The sequence below is a fragment of the Ailuropoda melanoleuca genome, chromosome 14 (assembly GCF_002007445.2).
Source record: "Ailuropoda melanoleuca isolate Jingjing chromosome 14, ASM200744v2, whole genome shotgun sequence".
Taxonomy (NCBI): domain Eukaryota; kingdom Metazoa; phylum Chordata; class Mammalia; order Carnivora; family Ursidae; genus Ailuropoda; species Ailuropoda melanoleuca.
The window spans coordinates 49,311,834-49,337,743 of NC_048231.1; the positions used below are offsets into that span (position 1 = coordinate 49,311,834).

At 45.4% G+C, this 25,910-nt stretch overlaps 1 protein-coding gene across 1 annotated transcript in view; it reads right to left on the bottom strand.

Moving 5' to 3' along the window:
* Positions 1-20,793: 20,793 nt before the first annotated feature.
* Positions 20,794-25,910, bottom strand: part of RAB31 (RAB31, member RAS oncogene family) — a 78,027-nt gene continuing 72,910 nt past the window's right edge. The window contains exon 7 of the mRNA XM_011228097.2: positions 20,794-24,289. Coding sequence (XP_011226399.1) covers positions 24,192-24,289 — 98 coding nt within the window. The 3' untranslated portion in view covers positions 20,794-24,191. The remainder of the gene's footprint in view (positions 24,290-25,910) is intronic.

Consider the following 25,910-nt stretch of genomic DNA (forward strand, 5'->3'; position numbering starts at 1 on the left):
CCCAGGTGCCCCAGTTCTCTGTATCTTTACCTCTTATATACCTTCTAATTTTTTTTTAAAGATTTTATTTATTTATTTGACAGAGATAGAGACAGCCAGCGAGAGAGGGAACACAAGCAGGGGGAGTGGGAGAGGAAGAAGCAGGCTCATAGCAGAGGAGCCTGATGTGGGGCTCGATCCCATAACACCAGGATCACGCCCTGAGCCGAAGGCAGACGCTTAACCGTTGTGCCACCCAGGCGCCCCATACCTTCTAATTTTTATTCCAGGAGAGAAGAGGGTCTTGTAGCATGAGAACGCATTTTTATAAAAATTTTTTAACTTTATGACAGATTTATATCTACAGAAAATTTGCAAAGGTCATGCAGAGAGTTTTCATATACCCCACATCAAGTTTCCCATATTAACATCTTACATTACCTTTGTCACAACTAAGAACAAATACTGATATGTTATTATTAACTAAAGGCCATACTTGATTCACATTTCATTGGCCTTCCCCTCATGTCCTTTCCTCTGTTCCAGGATCCCACATTGCATCTAGTTGTCATGTCTCCTTACGCTCCTCTGGGCTGTGATAGCTTCTCAGACTTTCTTTCTTTATTCTTTTTTCTTTTTTTTTTTTCATGACCTTGGATGGTTTGGGGCAGTACTGGTTAGGTATTTTGGACAATGTCCCTCAGTTGGGGGTTTGTCTGGTGTTTTTCTCAGACCACGGTTATGTGTTTTGGGGAGGAAGACAATAGAGGTAAAGTACCATTTTAATCACTTTATTATTAATTAAGCATATCAAGGGATACTATTTCAAAGTGTTATCAGCATGACTTACCACTGATGATGTTGACCTTGACTGCCTGGCTGAGGTAGTGATTGTTAGGTTCCTCTGCTATAAAACTACTCTCTCTCCACTTTCCTTAGGGTACTCGTTGGAAGGAAGTCACTGTGTAAAGCCCACACTGAAGGGGTGGGGATTACGCCTCATCTCCTTGAGGGAGGGGTATCTACATAAATTATTGAGAATTTTTCTGTTTGAGAGCTTTGTCTCTCCCATCCTCCATTTATTTATTTATTCAATCATTTATTTACATTTGTGTGGGCTTGTGGAAATTTACTTTATTTTATTTTTATTTATTTATCTTTTTGAGAAGTGGCTGGCAGTGGGAGGGACAGAGGTGGAGGGAGAGAGAGAGAGAATTTTAAGCAGGCTCCACACCCAGCACAGAGCCCACCATAGGGCTCAACCTCACGACCCTGAGGTCTTGACCTGAGCCGAAATCAAGAGTCAGACGCTTAACCCACTGAGCCACCCAGTGCCCCTGGACATTTATTTTATACCTTGGATTATAATCCAGTACTATGAAATTTATTTGTTGCTCAAATGGTTCCAGCTTTGGTCACTGAGAACTCTTTCAGACAGTTCCTGGGTCCTTTTGTTGTATACACGCCTGCGGTTGTGTCTGTTGAGCACTTCCTTACTTTGGGGTGCACAAGATGTTCCAGCCTCATTCTGTAGATTCACTGCCTTGTCCCTACAATCACCCATTTCTGTAATGACCCCACTTCCTTTTATTGGAAAATGGTATTTAGAAAACAAAATCTGAGCCAGGTGTGCTCACTGATACTGGTGCCAATAGACTCAGTGAGCATAACTAGGAACCACATACAGGTGAAGCTAACCTAGGCAGACACAGACATTTATAGTTATTTTCTATGTCAGTATCTATATTAAGCTAAATATGAGTTCATATTGATGTCCTTGACTTTAATTCAGTACCACATGGGTCATTGTAGCCTTTCCCCCAAGCTTGTCTATAAACTCCTAATCCAAAAATGACTTGGGACCCACTGTCTGCCCTTCATTTACTTGTTTGTGCAAGTCCAGTGTATGTGTAGAATGGTTTCAGAGTAGTTAACCTGTCCCTCCAGAGTTAATAGCTTCGTCACCTAGAGCACAGTGTTTATGGGCACTTCTTTTCGTCTTTAGGCTTATCATTTCTAGTCATTTCCCAAGTGACTTAGTCAGCCTCTCTGTTCCCCCACCCATTCAGTGAAGTTCTAACATGCGTTTGTCATAGGCATATTCTTTTGTCACAGTCTGCATTTCATTCTGGGATCCCCTGCCCTCCACGTCGACTTTTTTTTTCAAATTCGCATACATTAAGGTTTACTCTGTGCTGCGAAGTCCTATCAGCTGGACAAATGGGTGGTATTATTATTCATCCTTACAGCACCATACAGAATAGTTTCACGGCTCTAAAAAATGTGCGGTGTTTCACCCTCCTGAAAACTCTCACCCTCCTGAAGATTCCTGGCACTTAGCAATATATGTTTAAGGTCCCCCATGCTGATCTTTGTGTCAACGGTTCCTTTTGACCATTGAATCAATAATAATGCATTTTAACTAAAATATGAGAAGCAGATCTAAGACAAGAATTTGAGTGCAGGCAGTTTATTTGGGAGGTGATCTCAGGAGGCAAGGGTGGGGCCGTGGGGAGGGAATCAGGCCAGCTGTCACCGCGAGCATTAAGGGTTGCTCCCCCTGGGGCCTGGGGGAAAGTATAGAGCATGCCTCAAGTGATCCTTCCTTCCTTCCTTTTGAGCACTCTTTCCAGAGGCATTAAGTCTGGCACTTCTGCTTGCCCTGTGCATGTGCTCTACCTGTCCCCGCAGCCACCTGAGAGAAACACAGGTGTCTGCAGTAAGTAGTCATCTGAGAACAGAGGTGAGTGCTGACAGGCTGTGCATGGAGCCCGGTGTCGGCAGTGTCTCTTACCAGAGATGGTAGGGTTGAGCAGAAGAAAATTTTGTTTGTAGAGTCTGAAACCCTAACCGAGGGTCCCTGGGCACCCTGCCAGGATGAAGCTAAGACCACTGGTCTACTCTGATTTCATGACTGTTTTTGCAAGAAAGAACTGGCATTCCGGAGAAACGAGGCAGGAAGAAAGACCCCTCCTGGGCACCCCATACTGCTGGAAGGGGGCCCAGCACAAAGCAGCTGTAACTGAAGAATCAACGGATAGGAGTAGGGAGATGAAGGTTCCCTGTTCAGTGGGGTACACACTGTCTTTTCTGAGCATCTAGAGCCCCAGAGAGTGGGCTTTCAGAAAGAATCAGCTGGATGGCGTTGCCACGTGCCTTTGGTGGTTACGGTGGTAGGAGGCAGTCTTGGCAGCCTCCCAAGGGTCTTAGGGGCCTGGGCTCGGGTGGCCAGAGGGGGCCAAAGCAGGACAAGAGAGGGAAAAAGAGGATAAGCATGAGAAAGAGGGAGCGCATGGAAGAGATACGGAAGCCCGCTATAGTAGAAGGAGCTCCATGGCCAGAGAAATGCTGGTATCTCTTCTGGGGATCCAAGCGCCTGCGTAGATGTGTGTGTGTGTGTGTGTGTTGTGTGTGCGCGTGTGCGCATATGCGTGCAGCCACCACAGTGAAAACACCAATAAATACCCCTTCATAATATTTCACAATATATTGGCAGATAGTATTCAGTTCAACAATGCTTGTTGAGTATTTACACAGGATAGAAATGAGGTTACACACCAGGGATAAAGAGGTGCGCAGACCCTGTGGCTACCTCCTTAGGGCTTTTATTGTAATGAGGAAAACGCATGCCATAAAACGGGGTTTCTGTTCCAAAGTGTAAGCAATACCATTTATTTAGATACACAGGCATATCCGTATATATGTGTTTATATGTGTAAATGCAATACAAAATAAAGAGAAAACTTGGCTCCAAGGCTATACACAATACTCACTATCCTAATTGCTTTGAGCAGGTGAAAGGAGAAGGGAAACGGGTCTGGAAAGAAGATTAAAAGGGACTTTAGCTTTGTCTGTTATATTCGATTTCACTTTGCTTAATTGAATATGTCTGTGCATGTTTATTGCAAATGCTTAGAAATAAAATGTTAGTATTTGTTAATTCTGGGTGGTGGGCACACATACATGGGTTCATTGCATTAATCATTGAGATGTCCTGTATTTGTAAGACTTTACATAAAAGAGGAGGGACAGCAACGGGGCGACGGCCTTGGTGGGTGGTGAGGATGGCGTCGCTAGTGAAGGTGAGTCATGCTGCACTGACTCGTGCCCTCCTGGAGAACAGGCACCTCTGCAGGGATTTCACTGGAAGATTCAACTACAGTTTTATGTGGTTCTACTCCTGTACTTGTTAACTGATAGAGAGTATTGCTTCAATAGAGAAGAGATTATCACAGAGTCACTCTTCATGAAGAATTTTTTTTTAAAGATTTTATTTGTTCATTTGACAGAGAGAGAGCACAAGCAAGGGGAGCAGCAGGCAGAAGGGGTGGGGAGAAGCAGGTTCCCAGCTGAGCAAGGAGCCTGACACGGGGCTCGATCCCAGGACCCTGAGATCATGACCTGAGCCGAAGGCAGACGCTTAACCGACTGAGCCACCCAGGCGCCCCAAGAATTATTTTATAATCAGGTCCACTGAGCATGGTTGTTGTGTGCTCACCGCTAAAACAGAAGAATGCTTATCTTCATAGAAGCCTCCATTTCAGCACTGATTGCTCTGAGTCTAAAGTTATCTACATTTCATGATGTTACTGCTGCTTACGTGTATTTTGCTAAAGAGATCAGAAAGCAATCAGTCGGGCAAGTCATTACACAGAGGTAGACTCAGTTTCTTTTGGGTTTCACGAGGTTCACCCACCATATCCTACTTTCCTTTAGAACATTCCCTAGATCTGAAAGATGTTGTTGTGGGCTCACGTAAAATAAATAGAGCCATAAATCCATTTGAACATCTATTAGAAAATTATTTTTTATTTAGTTTGTCAGTGTCATAATAACAAACACTAGCAAAACTCCTAAAACATTCGAAGTGTTTTGGGAGCACCTGGCAGGCTCAGTTGGTGACGTATGTGACTCTTGATCTCAAGGTTGTAGGTTAAAGTCCCACATTGGGTGTAGAGATTATGAAAAAAATAAAATCTTTTTTTAAAAAAAAGACATTCTAAGTACTTTGAAGGTCAGGGTGGATTGACAAATTGTTTATGATTCCTTCTATTTTTCTAGATTACCCAGAATGTCAAGAATGGACATTTTTGGGTTAAGATGGTGGAGGAGTAGGGGACCCCTTTTTCAGCCGGTCCCCTGAGTTGAGCTGGATAGGTACCACACCAGCAGGAACATCCACGGAATCAGCCTGAGACGCAGGAAGATACATCTGGATCTCTACAAATGAACATCTCCAGCGCTGAGTATCGAGGTACGAAGCGGGGAGCCGTGAAACCGCGCACAGATATCGGAAGCTAAACAGAAGGGGGAGGGAGCCACCGTGTCAGGATGCCGGGAAGCGGTAGCCGCCTGCACGGGGGGAGCGGACAGACCGCGGACCCGCACGCTTGAGACAGCAGACTGAGAAGGGAGCTCCGGGAGCGCACGCAGGATGGCTGACGGTTGGCGGGCCACATGCACGGGGGAGCAGGCGGACTCGCGGACGGCACCCGCGAGACAGCAGACTTAGAACGCGAGCTCCAGGAGCGCGCGCGCAGGGCGGCTGGCGGGCCACCTGCACCGGGGAGCGGGCGGACCGCGGACCCGCACTCTGGAAACGGCAGACTGAGTCCGTGAGCCGGGAGCGTGCACCACCAAGCATCTCACGGAGCTCCGGAGCTCCGGTGTGCTCACTGGATCGAGGCTGAGACCGGGAGCTCCGGGAGCGTCCGCGGGGCGGCTGGCGGCTGGAGGGCCACCTGCACGGGGGAGCAGGCGGACTCGCGGTCAGCACCCGTGAGACACCAGACTGAGACGGGGAGCTCCGGGAGCCCGCGCGGGGCGGCTGGCGGCGGGCGGGGTTGGAAACACAAAGGACAGAGACGTGCCGGCCCTGGAAGTGAGGGCTGGGACGCCGGGTGTGGGGCGCACAGCCCGGGATGCTGCAGGGTTGAGCAGCACCAACAGAAACAGAGTTAAAGTGGCCAGAACATCAGTGGAGAACGATCCGCGATCCCTCTGTTCTGAGACAGAGGCTGAATTTCAGCCGCTGCTGCTCTCTCAGAAGAGGCATAGCAAACCGCCAGGGAAAGCCGCCAGAGAACAAAAGCCCGGAAATACCGGCTCACAGGGTGCCCATCCCCATCCCCCCTCGCAAGGGACACAGAGACTCTACCCAAACAGGGTTTTCTGAGTACCTGCAGGCAGGCCCCTCCCCCAGAAGGCAGGCTGAAAAATCAAGAAGCCCACAACCCGGAGCGCCTGAGTGGCGCAGTCACCAAGCACCTGTCTTCGGATTAGGGTGTGATCACAACGCTCCGTAAGGAGTCCTTCATCGGGCTTCTCCACCGGGAACCTGCTTCTTCCTCTCCCACTCCTCTGCTTGGGTTCCCTTTCTTGCTGACTGTCTCTCTCTCTCTCAAATAAATAAATAAACTCTTTAAGGAAGAAGCCCACATCCCTAAGATCTCTATAAAACAAGGGCGCACGGCCTGGGTCCCAGTCAACACTTGGGCTCTGGACAACCCTGCAATCTCTCTTCATCAGAATGACGAGAAGGAGAAGTCCCCCCCAGCAAAGAAAAGATAATGAGTCTGTGGCCTCTGCCACAGAATTGGCCTCGGCCACAGAATTAATACATATGGATGTATCCCAATTATCAGAAATGGAATTCAGAGCAACAATGGTCAAGATGATGAGTAAACTTGAAAAAAGCATCAGAGAAAGCGTTGCTGAGAATATAGAATCCCTAAGGGCAGAAATGAGAGCGAATCTGACAGAAATTAAAAATTCTATGAGCCAAATGCAGTCAAAACTAGAGGCTCTGACGGCCAGGGTCACCGAGGCAGAGGAACGCGTTAGCGAATTGGAGGATGGGTTAGTAGAAGAAAAAACGAAAATAGAAGCTGGTCTTAAAAAAATCCACGCCCACGAATGTAGATTACGGGAGATTACTGACTCTATGAAACGATCCAATGTCAGAATCATCGGCATCCCTGAAGGGGTGGAGAAAAACAGAGGTCTAGAAGAGATATTTGAACAAATTGTAGCTGAAAACTTCCCTAATCTAGCAAGGGAAACAAGCATTCGTGTCCAAGAGGCAGAGAGGACCCCATCCAAGCTCAACCAGGACAAACCTACGCCACGGCATGTCATAGTGCAATTCGCAAATATTAGATCCAAGGATACAGTATTGAAAGCGGCCAGGGCAAAGAAATTTCTCACGTACCAAGGCAAAGGTATCAGGATTACGTCAGACCTGTCTACAGAGACCTGGAATGAGAGAAAGGCTTGGGGGGGCATTTTTAAAGCTCTTTCAGAGAAAAACATGCAGCCAAGGATCCTTTATCCAGCAAAGCTGTCATTCAGAATTGATGGAGAAATAAAGACGTTCCAAAATCGCCAATCATTAACCAATTTCGTAACCACGAAACCAGCCCTACAGGAGATATTAAGGGGGGCTCTATAAAGGTAAAAAGGCCCCAAGAGTGATACAGAGCAGCAAGTCACAACCGATACAAAGACTTTAAAGAGAAATGGCATCATTAAAATCATATCTGTCAATAATCTCTATCAATCTAAATGGCTTAAACTCTCCCATAAAACGCCACAGGGTTGCAGATTGGATAAAAAGACATGACCCATCCATTTGCTGTCTACAAGAGACTCATTTTGAACCCAAAGATGCATTCAGACTTAGAGTAAGGGGATGGAGTACCATCTTCCACGCAAATGGACCTCAAAAGAAAGCTGGAGTAGCAATTCTCATATCAGATAGACTGGATTTTAAACTAGAGGCCATAGAGAGAGATACAGAAGGGCACTATATTATTCTTAAAGGAAGTATTCAACAAGTGGATATGACAATTATTAATATATATGCCCCCAACAGGGGAGCAGCAAGATACACAAGCCAACTCTTAACCAAAATAAAGAGACATATAGATAAGAACACAGTAATAGTAGGGGACCTCAACACCCCACTATCAGAAATAGACAGAACACCCTGGCAAAAACTAAGCAAAGAATCAAAGGCTTTGAATGCCATACTCGACGAGTTGGACCTCATAGATATATATAGAACACTACACCCCAGAACCAAAGAATACTCATTCTATTCAAATGCCCATGGAACATTCTCAAGAATAGATCATGCTCTGGGACACAAAACAGGTCTCAGCCAATACCAAAAGATTGAAATTATCCCCTGCATATTCTCAGACCACAACGCTCTGAAATTGGAACTCAACCACAAGGAAAAACCTGGAAGAAACTCAAACACTTGGAGGCTAAGAACCATCCTGCTCAAGAATGACTCGATAAACCAGGAAATCAAAAAACAAATTAAACAATTTATGGAGACCAACGAGAATGAATACACAACGGTCCAAAACCTATGGGATACTGCAAAGGCAGTCCTAAGGGGGAAATACATAGCCATCCAAGCCTCACTCAAAAGAATAGAAAAATCTAAAATGCAGTTTCTATATTCTCACCTCAAGAAACTGGAACAGCAACAGAGGGACAGGCCTAACCCACTGACAAGGAAGGAGTTGACCAAGATTAGAGCAGAAATCAATGAATTAGAAACCAGAAGCACAGTAGAGCAGATCAACAGGACTAGAAGCTGGTTCTTTGAGAGAATCCATAAAATTGATAGACCACTGGCAAAACTTGTCCAAAAACAAAGAGAAAGGACTGAGATTATTAAAATTATGACTGAAAAGGGAGAGGTCACGACCAGCACCATTGAAATTGCAAGGATTATTAGAAACTTTTATCAACAGCTATATGCCAAAAAACTAAACAATCTGGAAGAGATGGAGGCCTTCCTGGAAACCTATAAACTACCAAGACTGAAACAGGAAGAAATAGATTTCTTAAATAGGCCAATTAACTATGAAGAAATTGAGTCAGTGATAAACAACCTTCCAAATAATAAAACTCCAGGCCCAGACGGTTTTCCTGGGGAATTCTACCAAACATTCAAAGAAGAAATAATACCTATTCTCCTAAAGCTATTTCAAAAAATAGAAACAGAAGGAAAGCTACCAAACTCATTCTATGAGGCTAATATTACCTTGATCCCCAAACCAGGCAAAGACCCCCTCAAAAAGGAGAATTACAGACCGATTTCTCTAATGAATATGGATGCCAAAATCCTCAACAAGATCCTTGCTAATAGAATCCAACAGTACATTAAAAGGATTATCCATCATGACCAAGTGGGATTCATACCTGGGATGCAAGCATGGTTCAACACTCGCAAATCAATCAATGTGATACATCATATCAACAAGAAAAGACTCAAGAACCATATGATCCTCTCAATTGATGCAGAAAAAGCATTTGACAAAATACAGCATCCTTTCCTGATTAAAACCCTTCAGAGTGTAGGAATAGAGGGTACATTTCTCAATCTCATAAAAGCCATCTATGAAAAGCCTACTGCAAGCATTATTCTCAATGGGGAAAAGCTGGAAGCCTTTCCCTTAAGATCAGGAACACGACAAGGATGCCCACTCTCGCCACTATTATTCAACATAGTACTAGAAGTCCTTGCAACAGCAATCAGAAGACAAAAAGGGATCAAAGGTATCCAAATCGGCAAAGAAGAAGTCAAACTGTCTCTCTTTGCAGATGACATGATACTCTATATGGAAAACCCAAAGGAATCCACTCCCAAACTATTAGAAGTTATAGAACAATTCAGTAAGGTGGCAGGATACAAAATCAATGCCCAGAAATCAGTTGCATTTCTATACACGAATAACGAGACTGAAGAAAGAGAAATTAGGGAATCCATCCCATTTACAATAACACCAAAAACCATACGTTACCTTGGAATTAACTTAACCAGAGACGTAAAGGACCTATATCCTAGAAACTATAGATCACTTTTGAAAGATATTGAGGAAGACATAAAAAGATGGAAAAATATTCCATGCTCATGGATTGGAAGAATTAACATAGTTAAAATGTCCATACTACCCAGAGCAATCTACACTTTCAATGCTATCCCGATCAAAATACCGAGGACATTTTTCAAAGAACTGGAACAAATAGTCCTTAAATTTGTATGGAACCAGAAAAGGCCCCGAATCTCCAAGGAACTGTTGAAAAGGAAAAACAAAGCTGGGGGCATCACAATGCCGGATTTCGAGCTGTACTACAAAGCTGTGATCACAAAGACAGCATGGTACTGGCACAAAAACAGACACATCGACCAATGGAACAGAATAGAGAACCCAGAAATGGACCCTCGGCTCTTTGGGCAACTAATCTTTGATAAAGCAGGAAAAAACATCCGGTGGAAAAAAGACAGTCTCTTCAATAAATGGTGCTGGGAAAATTGGACAGCTACATGCAAAAGAATGAAACTTGACCACTCTCTCACACCATACACAAAAATAAACTCCAAATGGATGAAAGACCTCAATGTGAGACAGGAATCCATCAAAATTCTAGAGGAGAACATAGGCAACAACTTCTATGACATCGGCCAGAGCAACCTTTTTCACGACACATCGCCAAAGGCAAGAGAAATAAAAGATAAAATGAACTTATGGGACTTTATCAGGATAAAGAGCTTCTGCACAGCCAAGGAAACAGTCAAAAAAACTAAGAGACAGCCCACGGAATGGGAGAATATATTTGCAAAGGACACCACAGATAAAGGACTGGTATCCAAGATCTACAAAGAACTTCTCAAACTCAATACACGAGAAACAAATAAACAAATCATAAAATGGGCAGAAGATATGAACAGACACTTTTCCAATGAAGACATACAAATGGCTAACAGACACATGAAAAAATGTTCAAAATCATTAGCCATCAGGGAAATTCAAATCAAAACCACACTGAGATACCACCTTACGCCAGTTAGAATGGCAAAGATAGACAAGGCAAGAAACAACAATTGTTGGAGAGGATGTGGAGAAAGGGGATCCCTCCTACATTGTTGGTGGGAATGCAAGTTGGTACAGCCACTCTGGAAAACAGTGTGGAGGTCCCTTAAAAAGTTAAAAATTGAACTACCCTATGACCCAGCCATTGCACTACTGGGTGTTTACCCCAAAGATACAGACGTAGTAAAGAGAAGGGCCATATGCACCCCAATGTTCATAGCTGCATTGTCCACAATAGCCAAATCATGGAAGGAGCCGAGATGCCCTTCAACAGATGACTGGATTAAGAAGCTGTGGTCCATATATACAATGGAATATTACTCAGCTATCAGAAAGAACGAATTCTCAACATTTGCTGCAACATGGACGGCACTGGAGGAGATAATGCTAAGTGAAATAAGTCAAGCAGAGAAAGACAATTATCATATGATTTCTCTCATCTATGGAACATAAGAACTAGGATGATCGGTAGGGGAAGAAAGGGATAAAGAAAAGGGGGGTAATCAGAAGGGGGAATGAAACATGAGAGACTATGGACTATGAGAAACAAACTGAAGACTTCAGAGGGGAGGGGGTGGGGGAATGGGATAGACTGGTGATGGGTAGTCAGGAGGGCACGTATTGCATGGTGCACTGGGTGTTATACGCAACTAATGAAGCATCAAACTTTACATCGGAATCTGGGGATGTACTGTATGGTGATTAACATAATATAATAAAAAAATAAATAAAATAAAAAAAAAAAGAATGGACATTTTTAATGGGAAAGAACTCTGTTTTTTTTTAATTCCAAGTGAATACTCTTCTTCCTCCAAATGACTGGTCTCACAGAGGATTCGTCATGAACAATCAGTATTTTATCTAAGGTGTGGATCTCCTGCCCTTATACCTGGCTCTCTGAGTACCCCACTCATTTCTCATCAGCTCTAGGCACACTCATATCTATGTTTTGCTCAAGGAAGACTGGAGTATTGACTTTACTCAATCCCTTTGTCTTAATATTTAACCTCCAACATTTTTGTGGTAGAAAAGAATTCTGGTATAACATTTAAAGCTCTCCTGTATGAATATTTACTAGAAAAGTCTGTTTGGAGATGCTTTAAGATTCAGGGGAGTTGTCAGTTTGGTGGTGTTTTAATATCGACACAGAAATTTTAAAAATATACATGATCCAGTCATCACTCCCAGTGCAGGGACTTTGCTCTCTCCCTTTGATTCCCTGACTCTCCCAATGCCCACCTGCTAAAGACAAGCGGGTTAGCGGACTCCAAAGCGTAGCTGCCCCAAGATAAACAGCACCCACAGCGCAGCAGAGCAAAGCAACAGTTGCCATTGAACATCTCTTGGCACGTGAATTGTGGCTTTGATGCTCAGGGTCACAACACTGACCTTCCTGGGAAGGACCCAGGCTCATCCTCACCATAAGTGAGTGTGGCATTCCTTGGGCACTTAGTGATTGGATGGATACAGGCATAATGGATTACAGCATGTATAATAAGAAACCACTGATGAAGGTTTACATGAAAACAGTTAACTTAAAAAAGATTTTTGCTAAAATTATCTTTATTGGCATCTGGCAGACCACCATCCCTATCTTGGCCTCTGACTAAAGAAACAGGAGACTGGTAAAAGAAACTATTCCTATAAGACTTTTCCAAACCATCCATACCAGGTACAAAATTAAAACACAGAAAATAAATGTTTAAACCAAAAAAGAATTAAAATGTCACACCCCCACACTTCATCGTGGCCACCCTGCCCTTCCTGTCAGCACCATACATTGAGTGAGATGATGTCACTTGGCATAAATCCATAAATCCTGCCTAATCCAACTGTAAGCTTCTTAAAGATAACAGAGATTGCCTTGGCATCTCCAGTCTTTGGCCTCACGTGCAATGTACCAAACTCTGAAGGAAAACTTGCCTTTGAGTTTCTCTTCTTTCTTTTTTTTTAATTTTTAAAAACTTTATTTAAATTCAATTAATTAACATATAGTGTACCATTAGTTTCAGAGGTAGAGTTCAGTGATTCATCAGTTGCATATAACACCCAGTGCTCGTTAGGTCATGTGCCCTCCTTAATGTCTCATCATCCAGTTATCCCATCCCCTCCCCCCACTCTCTTCGTGCAACCCTGTTTGTTCCCTATATTTAAGAGTCTCTTATGGTTTGTCTCTCTCTCTCTGATTTCATTTTTTAAATTTTTCCCTCCCTTCCCCTATGATCCTCTGTTTTGTTTCTTAAATTCCACATATGAATGAAATCATATGATAATTGTCTTTCTCTGATTAACTTATTTCACTCAGCATAATACCCTCTAGTTCGATCCACACCATTGCAAATGGTAAGATTTCAATTTTTGATGGCTGAGTAATATTCCATGGAGTTTCTCTTCTTTCTTGATCCTCTGAGGTAATACGTAATTAACAGAGTATAGAGCATTAAAATAACAATTTAATACTAGACTCATGATGTTGAGTGAAAAAAATGTACTACCTAGGGTAAAAACATTTGGCTTTAACTTACAGGCTAACCTGCTACCCCAAACTCTACAGAGATTAGAAGAAGGGCTGTTACGCCCCCGGGGAAGTGTGAGAAAGCTCCTAGAAGACAGGACAGAGGAGCAGATGGGGATGGCCTTCCGGATGGAGGAGAGCCATGGTGCAATCACATGGTGAGGCTGGCAGGAGCGGGGCCCCAGCCCCTGCCAGGGAGAGACGGAGGCTGGGCCCCAATGAGAGGGACATTCAGCACATGTCACAGACTTGGAATTTCATTGCATTTACAGAAAGTTTTGAGGAGATGCCATAATCCGACGTGTACTTTAGCAAGATTCATGGTCAGCATCTCAATGACAAACTTGCGGGCCAAAGACAGACCTCAGAGGTCTGCTAAGCAGCCATCGCAATAGTTAAGAGAGAATATAGCAAAAGCCAACACTCAGAGAGGAGAAAGAGGGTTAAAAGGTTCAAGAAATTCTGGAAATAGAATTTCCATCGTTAGAAAAATGCCTAGGAGAAGCTAGCATGGACTCCCACATTTCAAGTCCGAGCCACCGAGGGACTGCAGCGCGGGCAGCGACAGGCCCGACGAGGCGACGGCACCTGGAGCGGGGTGCCCACAGGGCCACCCACCCGGTTGCCGGGACTCAAGTTCCCATCTCCGGAGAGAAGCCAGGCCAGACCACAGCTCGGAAGTCCAACACCTGGAAGCAATAATCAAAATCATCAAATTGGCTGAGGGCATAAAAAGGGGGGCTCAGTTGAGCGGAACTGGGAGGCTGTTTGCAGGAGCTGTCGGCACTTAAGTGGCTAGGGGTCTAAGACCGAGCAAAGGGAAACGAACAGGTGCTCGAAGGAAGCTAAGGGAAGCATGGGGGCCCAAGCCAGGGAAGGAGGGAACTCAGGTGGGGAGGTCCACAGCCTCGAGTTCCTGCAGGGCTGCAGGAAGAACGAGAGAGAGAGAGACAAGCAGGTAGGTGGTCCCTCCGCGTGTACATATCCCTCCAAAAGTGCAGAATGAGGGATAGCGGCCCAATTCCAAATTCAGGCAACGAGCGAATGAATGGACGATCAAGATTCTCTTTTGAGGATTTCATTAGTGTGGAGGAGAGAGGAGCTTGACGGGGAGGCAACGGAGGGCCGCTGATCACTCTAGACCAGGTTCATGGGGATGTGTGCGTTGACCGGTGGGAAGGAGCACAGGAGGCCTTTAAGGCAGAAGAAAGAAAAAGTGCGGGACGTGCTTTAGAAGCGAGTTGAGATCCTTTTCCAAAGGACGAGGAAAGGAGAGGCAATTACGTGCACATCGAGAGAAAAATGCGAGGTGAAGGAGAGCAGAGGAGGCTGGCCGCTCCCGGGTCACCCAGGCCCACTTGGGGACACCGGTCCGGCACTGGGTTCTCAGGAGCGTATTCAGGGCCTCAGGCCCTGCCACATCAAAATTGCAGGACCTTGATGCAAGAGTCATTCCAAAAAGCCCGTTAAGAACTGTCAGGGCTGAGCGAATGGTGTCAACATCGAGGTCAGGGATACGGAAAAGATCAATCAAGCTGCCTGAGCGGTGGGTGACGGAGAGTCACACCAGCACTTTGGGACCAGATGATAGTTCCTTGAAACCAGCAAATCTCGCTAATGGAGTGATTCGGCCCTTCTGGCCTGAACTGCTTGACCCGGAGCTGCCCAGCCCCCGCTTCCTCTGGAGAGCTGGGCCTCGGCAGGGATGGAGGTTACCCCGCCAGTAACCACAGGATTGAGAGCCAGTGAAGCGCCCGTGCTCCTTCCACACACAGGAGAACAACAGTGCATCCCCCCAGATCTGTTTTATGGCTGAAACGAGATACAACTTGAAAGTATTTGGCTCACGGCAAGTGTTCAATGAAGGTAGATCTCCTTTCCTTCATGCCTTTGTATTTACAGTGCTTATAAGGAGAGCAAAGAAAGGAGAAAACAGAAGGGGGTCAAAAGCTACAAAATCCCAGTTATAAAAGAAATAAGTCTGGAGCATATCATGTACAACATGGTGACTATAGTTTATAACACTGGGTCATAAATTTGAAAGTTGCTAAGACGGGGCACCTGGGGGGCTCCATGGGTTAAGTGTCTGCCTTCGGCTCAGGTCATGATCCCAGGGTCCTGGGATGGAGCCCCCTGCCCAGCGGGGAGTCTGCTTCTCCCTTCCCCTCTTCCCTTCCTCCCTCACTTGTGCTCTCTCTCTCTCTCAAATAAATAAATATCTTAAAAAAAAAAAAAGAAAAGAAAAGAAGGTCGCTAACAGAATAGACCTTCCAAGGTCTCATTACAGGGGAAAAAAACCCTGTAACTACGTGTGGTGGTGGGTGTGAAGTAGACTTATCATGGTGATCATTTCAGAATAGATATAATTAATGAACCATTATGTTGTATATCAGGAACCAATGTAAAATGTCAATTACACCTCAAAAATGCTCTTTCAGTTTTTTTTTAATTAAAAAAAGAAAAAGAGGAAAGAGTAGCTAATGCTTGACTTCTGTCTCTCTTACTAGTCTCTGATCTTCGGCAATTTACTTAACGCCCTGTGCCTTAGTTTCTTCATCTGTAGAATGGAGGTAATACTGGTAATGGAGTAATAGGGTAACAATAAAGAGGGTAGTGAAAATAAAAAGAGGTAATGTGCTATAAAGCGCCTGGGATGGTGCCTGGCACATAGCAAGCGGCTATATTCACATTAGCTGGTACCAGTTTTGCACATTGCTTGGTGCCAGGATGGGATAAGAAGTGCTTTCTGCAGCATGAGAGCCTCGGGGCCCCACTCGGGAGCCACAGCACGTGTTGCCATCCACGTAAAAAGCAGCTGCCTGGAGCTCCCAGGTGGGAAGGGCTCTGCGCACCTGCTCGTGCTCCAGCCTCAGGGCACACCTGTGAGGGAGGTGCTCTGATGGGCTCTCAGTACTTTAGATGACACTTGGGGGCAGGTGTCTTCAGAATTCAAATTTTGTTTGAATTTTATAAAAGTAATACAGTGCCTCTATTATGAACACCCAGCAGAGTCAGGGACGGGATCCTAGAAGCAAACACCAGAGTTTTCCTGCAGCTAATGGTGCAGATATTCACCCCTGGTTGAAGAAATAATGACTGTAAACATCATCAGCTCAGCTCAGATCTAGTTTTACCCCAAATAAGTCCATATGAAACTCAGGAAAAACCTCTCCACTCATGAAGCTCTTTGGATTCCAGAATTGGGGAGAAGCGTGCATAGGAATTATTTTCTGCATTTTGCATTCAAGGAAACTTGAATTAGAGACATTAATCTGCCAAACATCCCACGGCCAGCAAATTACAGAGCTGGGAGTTGGACTCAGGTGGACTGACACTAGATTTCTTTTCATTTTATTTATTTTTAAGATTTTATTTATTTATTTGAGAGAGAGTGGGCACATGCTCTTGAGCACAAACCAGGAGGAGGGGCAGAGGGAGAGGAAGAAGCAGACTCCCCCCTGAGCAGGGACCGAATACAGGGCGGGCTTGATTGTAGGGCCCAATCCCAGGACCCTGAGATCATGACCACAGCCGAAGGCAGATGCTTAATCAACTGAGCCACCCAGGCGTCCCTAGATTTCTGATCTTAATCTCTATACCATATTCATCCAGGGAAAGGAACAAAAATAAGAAAGTGGCAACTAGGAGGTCACTTCACAAATCCAGGACAAAGGTCGAAGCCAATAGCATAACTGTGGCCACTAAGTTGTCTGGGCTAAGCACCTTATACAACAATTCCATGTTGACATCAAACCTGTGATGTGGGTACTATCCCCATTTGACAAGTGAAAACTGAGGCTCAGAGAAACCAAGTAACTTGCTCAGGATCTTACAATGAGTAAGGGGTGGGCTAATTCCTACTCCTGTGGTCACCAGACCCCTCCCAGTCAAGCTGCCCTGTCTACCCTTAAAGGAGCGTCCCCTTCTCATTCCTGCCATTGTTGGTTTTTTTGTCTTTTCCCATATATTTTTTTCCTCCTTTGTAAGCTTGGAAATTGCATACATCTGCTGGGGCACGGAGGGCTCATTCAGCACAGGCTCACTGTAGCCCTCGACAAATACTTCTTGGACGGATGGACGGATGGATGGATGGGTGACTTTACCAAGACAGCAGTGATGAGGTACTTACCCAGGAACTCCTGAGTTTTTTGCCCCACCTCTCAAACACTAGCTTCCACCTTGCTAGATGGGTAAGAGGCTGGACCAGAATGACCATGTGTCCCAGTGTTTCTGAGACCATCCAACTTAATCCTTTGTCACAGCCTGATATTAACAGTGCCCCCTTCACTGTCACAAGCTCCCCAGTGGGGCAATAAAGTCTGCATATAAGTAGAGGATTTGGGAACTCAAAAAGGCAAGCCCTGACAAAGCTAGTATGAAGTTATGGCTTGCCTCTCTCCACTCCTACATGCACTGGGCTATGGGAAGGGAGCAATGGAGAAGCTGGGACAGCTCACATGCAGACACAACCTGGGTACAGTGGGCCCAGCACCAGCTTCCCACCAGCCTCCCAGAAAGAGGACCGAGAACTACACCCCCCCAGGCTGCCATCAGGGAACCCCAGCAATAGAGGAACCCCTCTGCTGACAGAACCTCCCACTCCAGCCCAGGCTACTGTCCTACCAATCTTTGGGGACCCCAGAGGAGTTCATGTTCCCATCCAAAATCTTCCCAGGAGCTTTAAATCGGGTACATAAGCAGACTTGGGGGGGGCAAGTACACAAGACAAGGGAGACAGAGAGAGACCACGGTGTGGGCCAGACCATGAGACCCAGGAATACTACAGCGGCCCTCCAGAAGCTTTGATGCATTCAGCCCCCCTGGGAGAAAGTGAGGGCTCAATCCTGAGAGTACACTTACGCCCACAGCGATGGAAGCCACTGAATTGATGAGATCAGGCTCGCTGGGTGACCATATGCAGCTTTCCACATTACACAGAAAGGAGGCTCAGGGTAGAAATGCAGATATGGCAGAAAAAAGAAAACAGTACATTTTCATACCTCTGACTCTTGTGGCCAATACCACTGATTTTGAATACTGTCATTTTTAATGATTACGGTATTCTATTTTGTGGTTCTATTATAATTTATTTATTTTCCTATCGTAGATCATTTGGATTATTCCAAGCTTTATTATAAATGATACTGGGACAAACACCTTAGTATGTGCGTATCACTAATCAATAAATCTGCGCTAGCCAGCTTGCACGACATGAGGTCACTTGAGCAATGTATGGAGAGCCTCCCCCACCCCCCCGCAAGAAAACGGGGTGTCCTGCCAAGAGCCGCGTGAGGGAGGCAGTCAAGGCTACGGATGCTGCAGCCCCAGCCAACATCCCCAATTCACCTGTTAAAGACCTCGCACCAGAACCACTCAGCTAAGCTGTTCCCAAATCCTGCCCACGGAAACTGTAAGATACAGGAGTTCATGGTTTGAAGACACTAAGTTTCAGATGAATATGTATTCAGTAATAGGTAATGTGTATGTTATATGTATAACACATACATATATACACATACACACACACATATGTACAAACACACATACTCACAAGCACACACACTTAATTCCTACAAATAGAAAACCAGGATTCGTGGGACACAGGATGCAGTCTTTTCAAATGTCTCAGATACACATTATCAAACCCTTTCTAGAAAGACTGTGGATTTATGCTTTGACCAGCATGTGTAAAAGCGCCCATCTTCAGAATGCCTGCCAGTGCTTGGTATTATCTGTCTGGTTCTCCACACACACTAGAATGAAGGAGAAAAGGTAACTTCTCAGACGTACAAGAAGCCAGCGGAACAACACATGGCTGTAGTCTCGAAACTTCAGAAAAGGCGCTCCTGGAGACAGATGCGCACAAAGTCGGATGAGATCTCCCTCCTTTCCTGACCAGCCAGCCCAGCTCTTGAGCAGGAAATGTTTAATGACTACTTAGAACAGCCATAGGCAATCCTCAGAGATCAAGCTGAGTAAAGCTCTGAACTTTCTGCCCTCATTCTCCAGAGCCCGTAAGTCAACCAGAGTTGTTTTGTAAAAACGTGTGAGGTGCCTCAGTGCACAACTCCTCAGACCCTGGGTCCTACGAACTAAACCCCAAGCTGGGACGGGGCAGGACTGAGGGACGGAGGAGGGGCGGGACCGTCTGTACAGAACGCTATTGACAAAGATGCCTGGGCTGCACGACGGTTCCCGGCTAAATCCAACGATCCATTGGGCTGTTCTAAAACATTTCCCCACATTGCCATAGATGGCTAACCACTTCCTAGGAAATGCAAAAGAAAGTCTTGTTTTCTCCCAAAATCAGAACACTGGGTCTCTTGGTGAGGGTGGTTTTTATTTTGTTTCTTGTTTCATTATATATTGTAAGTGGCTTCCCAGCGCAGGAGTTACTTGAATGCTGAGAATATCAGGCACTGCCTTCCTGCCCCATCACACTCTTTTCCATGTCCATCGGCACATCAAACAGCGCCTTGCACGGCAGACACAAGATGCAGGCGTGCGAGAGAAATTCCGAGGGGGGGTGGGGCAGGTAGGGGCAGCTGGGATGACGAAAGGACGGGCATAAGTCAGCCTCCTAAAATTTACTGAGAGCATTAAGCTGGCAATTACACTTATGAATTCTTTCTAGCACATTTACAAAGTCGGCTTCATTCATCCTTCACTGTTTCTTGTTTCCATAGCCTCACGTTGAGATAACTTAATATAGCAAAATGCATTGACTAATAAAGCACATATCTTGAAATTACCAAATGCTACCATTTGGTCATATTGGCTTCAGATTTTTCTATCATGAAATAAATAAAAATTACTGCCTATTAAATTCCCTTTGTTCCCCTCCCTGATCCTACTTGCTGCCTCCCCAGAGGTGAGCATTATCATGAAGCTGATGTTTTGCCTTCTAGCTCCTCCTTTATTTCTACATACACACGTTCACAAACAACATATGTGATTGTTTTTGTGTAAATTTATATGCTTTTGTACTACTTCAACTTGTTTTATTCCCTAGTTTAGGCCACAGCTCTGTTGCTCAGGTTGTGCCCTGCATAGCTGCTGAGCTTCCATTCACACAGGCTGCTAGGAGAGTGGCTCCCTTGGGGGTGTGCAGTATGTAGCCGTGCATGACACATTCTGTTTTAAGATACATGATTGGTGCACGAGAGATCTTGTATTCATTTTAATTACCCTATCGTTTTCATCATGTGGCTATGCCACATTTTATTACTGATTTCCTTAGGGGAAGACATTTTGCTTTTACAAACAATGCCAGTGAACACCCCCTATACATGCCTTCGTACGTACTGGTACACAAACACCTCCAGGAATCACCATGCTTTATTCTCAGGTAACTGTGATTAAAAAAAAAAAAATGATCCTACTGAACACCATAAGGAAAAGACAAACTTGGTAAAACTTACAATATTTATTAGTATGAATCAGTGTGGGTTAAACCCCAAACAACATATGCAGCTGGGTGATGCGGAGGGCAGCGCGTTACTATAGAATGCAAGGTGGAAAGGTCCTGTCTGCAGCAGCGTCTACGTGCGAGAACTGGGTCCAGCCCAGCCAGAAGCCCCTTACAGAAACACGAGAAAAAGAAACGATTTACACGACAGAGCACTGACACTGGATCACTGGGTCTGCTTTCAACAACAATGGCTGAAAAAGCAGACTCGATGCTGAATGGATCTGAATACAGCTCAGAGCCCTGTAGTTTATAAGCTAGCTTGTAATTCGACCGGCTGTGAGCACTGCAGTGAGTTCAGTCCCGTAAGAGGGGCTTGGCTTCAGCCAGCATACGCCCTATTCCTTGACCATAAAGGAAACAGTTCCATCATCCAAACCTCCCTCGGCAAACGAATTCAGTTCTCCTTGGGGCACAGCCCTTCCGTTGGCTAAAAGTTTTAGGTCTTCAACCTTCTATAGTCTGCAAGGTAACGTCATTTGAGCACCCCGGTGTACCATTTCAAGTATAAAATGGCAAGTCAATGATGTACCGACCTAAAACGTGTGCACAACTCCAGTGCCACTTTAGGGATTCCCACGGGGAAATGACCCCTATGAGAACCCAGGCCTACACTGTACAACACACAGGCACGAGCCAGACTCAGCCAGTGACATGAATTACATGTCAGCGTCACAAATACAAAATCGTATTTACACATATACACACACATGGAAGGAAAGAAAGAGGAGGGGAAACAAGCAAAGTTTGGAAAATTATGTGGAAGATTTACATCACATGAAACTACCTGACATTTTGGAACAAGAGTCATTTCCAGGCCTTTTCATGATATTACAACATGGTTAGAGTTCAATGAGCAGAATGGCCAGAAAGTAATTTCAAGGCAAAATAAAGGAGGTAAGAAAGCTTCATTGCGGACGAGGCTCGAGCATCTATCTGCAAAGGAGGCTCCGTGTTTACACGAATGCACGTGCGCCCAAGGGCTGTGTACTCGTTTCCCCAACTGCTCCAAGCAGTGATTGTATACATAAGGTCATCTGACTGGCTGGAAGAGTTAAGGCAATACAGAAAGGTAAAAGAGTGGTTCACACCCTTACTGTGCTCCTGCAATCAGACCACCTGCTCACCGTGGGCTGCTCGCTACATGGGATTAACATCAGCTCTTCCATGCAAGATGCAACCACTGAAGCCCCCGCCCACGGCTGGGGGCCCCGCAGGGACATGGACCGCCTTAGCTGGGCAACCTGAGCGGCTGTCTAGAGAGAGACCCAGGTTCTTGGGGACAGCTAGATGAGGAAAGGTTCCACGACGAGCCTTCATGCCCCCTGGGAAGAGGTCATTCAATTTGCAGCCCCAATTTTTTAACTTTCAGAAGAGGCATGGTCATCGCTTGGCCTGCAAGCAGAAGCATGCTGGCTGCTGGTAAAGTTGACAATGTGGAAAAAACCCTAAAAAGCCCAGCAAAGGCTCTGCCAAGACTTCCAAATGCCACTTGCTAGCAGGTTTTGAGTGCCTCGGAGAGCTAAGAGGCACTCTCGAACCAAAAATAAGTGATTCTGGCCTGCACACCCTAAGACTGTCAAACTATTCTTGCAGTCTGAGTGAAGCAGTGGCAATAGCCAATTGACAGCATATTCTTGAGTTTTTCTAGAAAAAACAAAAAACCCTAAATCTGTGATTTTCACCTGTTTTATTGATTGCGGTCCACACCAGTGAGTGTAAACTTGGCTGTGACTCTCTCAAGGACCCTTGCTTTTTGTTGATGGCGATCTCAGTGTCTTTACCTGTCAAGAGTGGGGTAGGCACAGCCATGACAGCCTCCGAAGCAAGCTCACATTGAGTTACTGGAGCTCTGAGGTCTTTTGTCAGCTCACCATCTCTTTCCTGGCTTTTATGTTATAGGTTTTCTATTGATGTTTGTTGGGCCTCGAATGTTCCTAGCCAAAAAGGTACCGGCTGGCCCTGTCACCATGGTGCCCGATTAACCATTCCTGAGACCAGCCAGTCTTGACAGTTTCCTAGTCCCCACAGAAGGCACGGATCCAAATATCCTTTAAGAATTTCCTCCCAATATAAGCCCTAATAAGAAACCAACTGCTTCTTGATCCCAGGTATTTATGGAAGTTAGAATGGTAATAAGATTTGGATTTCTAGTGGAAATGGCTTTTCTTCCCTTCTGTGCCTTCTTTTCCCTTCCTTCCATTGGATTCAGACATCTTCAATTAATTGAGCAGACAGGGAATCTAGAAGGGAAGATTTTACAAAGGCCTACTCTCAGCGACTGGGCATTCTAGGGTTGGACCTCTGGTCCAACCTGCCCAGCTGCCCAAGCGTGGCATCTTCTAAAATACTTTCTCCAGTTTTGTAATTTTTGGGGGGGGGTCTTGAATCTTAAGGTGCTGGTGCTTCCTCTGGCTGGCTTTCCTGTAACCTACGGACTGACAGTAGTAGAAGTTTGGCCCATGATTTAGACTCAAGCATCCTCTGGTTAATTTTCCCCCTAGATATGACACCATGACATAGTGTCTTAGTAAAACCCCACTCTGTGAATTAGCCTTCTGTAAGAGAGTGGGAATTTATTACTGTGGAGATGATGCATCCCAGGAAGTCTCTGGAAAAATATTTATACCCTGTATCTGTCACCGTTTACACGGTAACTACTCAAATGACTCTTTCAAACTAGGCCTCCCAACCCCCAACTTGCAAGAAGTATTTTAGTCAGATTTGGTTTGTTTGTTTATATACAACTAAAACTTAGAAAAACAGGCATCAAGTAAAAGTCAGAGGTGTAGACAACAGTTTCTAATACATCTTTCTCCACTTTCATAATGGCTCAAGGCTCTAGCTTAAGTGATGATCCAATTACGCTCCACTGAAAGGTAAACGAAACGAAATGAAATGAACCTTTCAGGAAAGGCTGGTCAGGTAACAGAGGCAGTGGCACCGGGAACTTGCTGAAATTGGGCTGAGGAACCCAGGAAGTCAGAGGGGAGGCCAGCTCAGAATCTCACACACAGCTAGGCCAGTGAGACTGCTGTACAAATTGAAGAATATTTTAAGGTTTTTAACAACAACAACAAAAGACTCAACTGTACTTATTACCTAACATCTGTTCCTCTCACGTGCATTTCATGCACCAAAGGCCAATTTGTGGCAGTATGGCGGATTTTTCTGGAGTTTTCTAAAAGCCTTTTCCAGGGACATTTCCTGCCCCATCACTGCAGGTCTTCCAGGATGCCATGCCAGCATCTCACTTCTCCCTACGCGGGGTGCCAGGCTACCGAGTATGGGAGGCGGGCTCTGGCTTCTTCACGTACACCGGACCATGGCCCATGGGTCAGCAGCACCGCCGGCTGGCTTGCGTGGCTTGCTTCCCAAGTTTGATTGCTCCGTTGTTTCCATTTTCATGGGGGTCCAAGGGTGGGATCTGGCGACCTGGAACAAAGAGGAGGCCAGTATTGATTTCCTTTTTTCCGGTCGACACCACATACAGACTGACCCCGCCTCAGCACCTCCACTTAACGTGCGGGTTATGCAGGAAATAGAGGGGTCCAGGAATGGCTCTTTTCACTCCTTCCCTCCCTCCCTCCTTCCTTCCTTGCACTGATGCCTGAAGTCAAACACCTGTTTGGAAAGTTAAGGAACAGTAAAAGCAGCTTCCTGATAGCATGGATTCCCCGGATTTGGAACCCCACGTTCCTGAGTGTGCACCGGCACCAGGCCGCTGCTTCCTGCCCAGCCGCCCACGGGTCTGCCCCCTGCAGCAAGCTGCTTCACGGCAGCAGGGCCTCCACGGTAATCATCAGGACTCATCTTTCTGCTTCTTCAAATAGATACATAATCTTCCTAGATACCATACCATTCGTTAACACTAAGCTCCCCATCCCTCATCCTGCCGTGCACAAGTCATCTTATTCTTACTTAATGTAATTGTGAAAATTGTCCGACAGTGTCTTTAAATATTATAAACACAAAGTAAAAATTAAGAAGGCAATGGCGGGGGATAGGGAGGTGGTTGCTAAAGTGTGTGCGGTTTCTTTTTGAGATGATAGAGATATTCTAAAGCTGTGTTGATGAACAGCTCTGTAAATATACTAAAAACCAGTGACTTGTACACTCAAACTGATGAAATGGACAGTATGTGAGTTTTAGCTCAATAAAGCTTTCTTTGGAAAAGGCAATGGGACCTGGAAATAACAAGTATGTGTTTAGGACCTCACAGTTTTCAAAGACGCTCACGGGCACTGTCTTCACTTAACGCTGTGAGGTCGGTGTGATGGCTGCTAGTCTCATCATTTTACTGAGTCTCAGAGAGCTCAGGTCATACGCTGCAGGTCACGTCCACAGTCAAGTGGCACAGGTGGTTCTTTGATGGTCCTGATGTCCTGATGGGTCCCAAAGCCTGTGTCCTTCCCACTGCACCACGTTCACTCGCTCTGCTACATTTCTATCCCCCATAAAAAGGCTTGCAACATTAGCTCTAAAATAAAGGTTGTTAAAATCAGCTCCTCAGCATATCAGTTTGCTCAATAAGCAGTCATTAGAAATGGAAGGGAAATTAGTTCCAAACACAAAGGCCTTCAGTGCAAGCGGGGGTCACCTCCAGACTCTACAAATCAAATCACCCTGGGTACATCTTCACCAGGGGCGGAAGTAGGGAATGACAAAGGTACTGGTGCGCTGTGTACACTGGGCGCCATGGCCACTCATCAAAGCTCAGGCATAAAGATTAAGGTCATTGGCGATTATCCAAAATCCAAAATTAATGGTAGAGCTCTTCGTTTGACGATGAAGCCGATGAGAAGGTTGTGATCATTTCTGAAGCCACTGTTCGGGCCGCTCCTGGATAGACCACAAAGCCAAGCAAAGCTGTCACGCGCTGTTCTTAAAGCAGTTCAGTCCTGACCCAGGAGCAAACAAGGATGGAAGTAGAGGAGACATGCTGTGTGTTTTTATTGTCGTAATTTAAAGGAAGTAAGCAAAGTGCCTCTTCTGCTTTGTCAACCTTGAGCAATAAATAGAGGGAAACCTGCCAAGGACTACCAGTGCTGGTTTG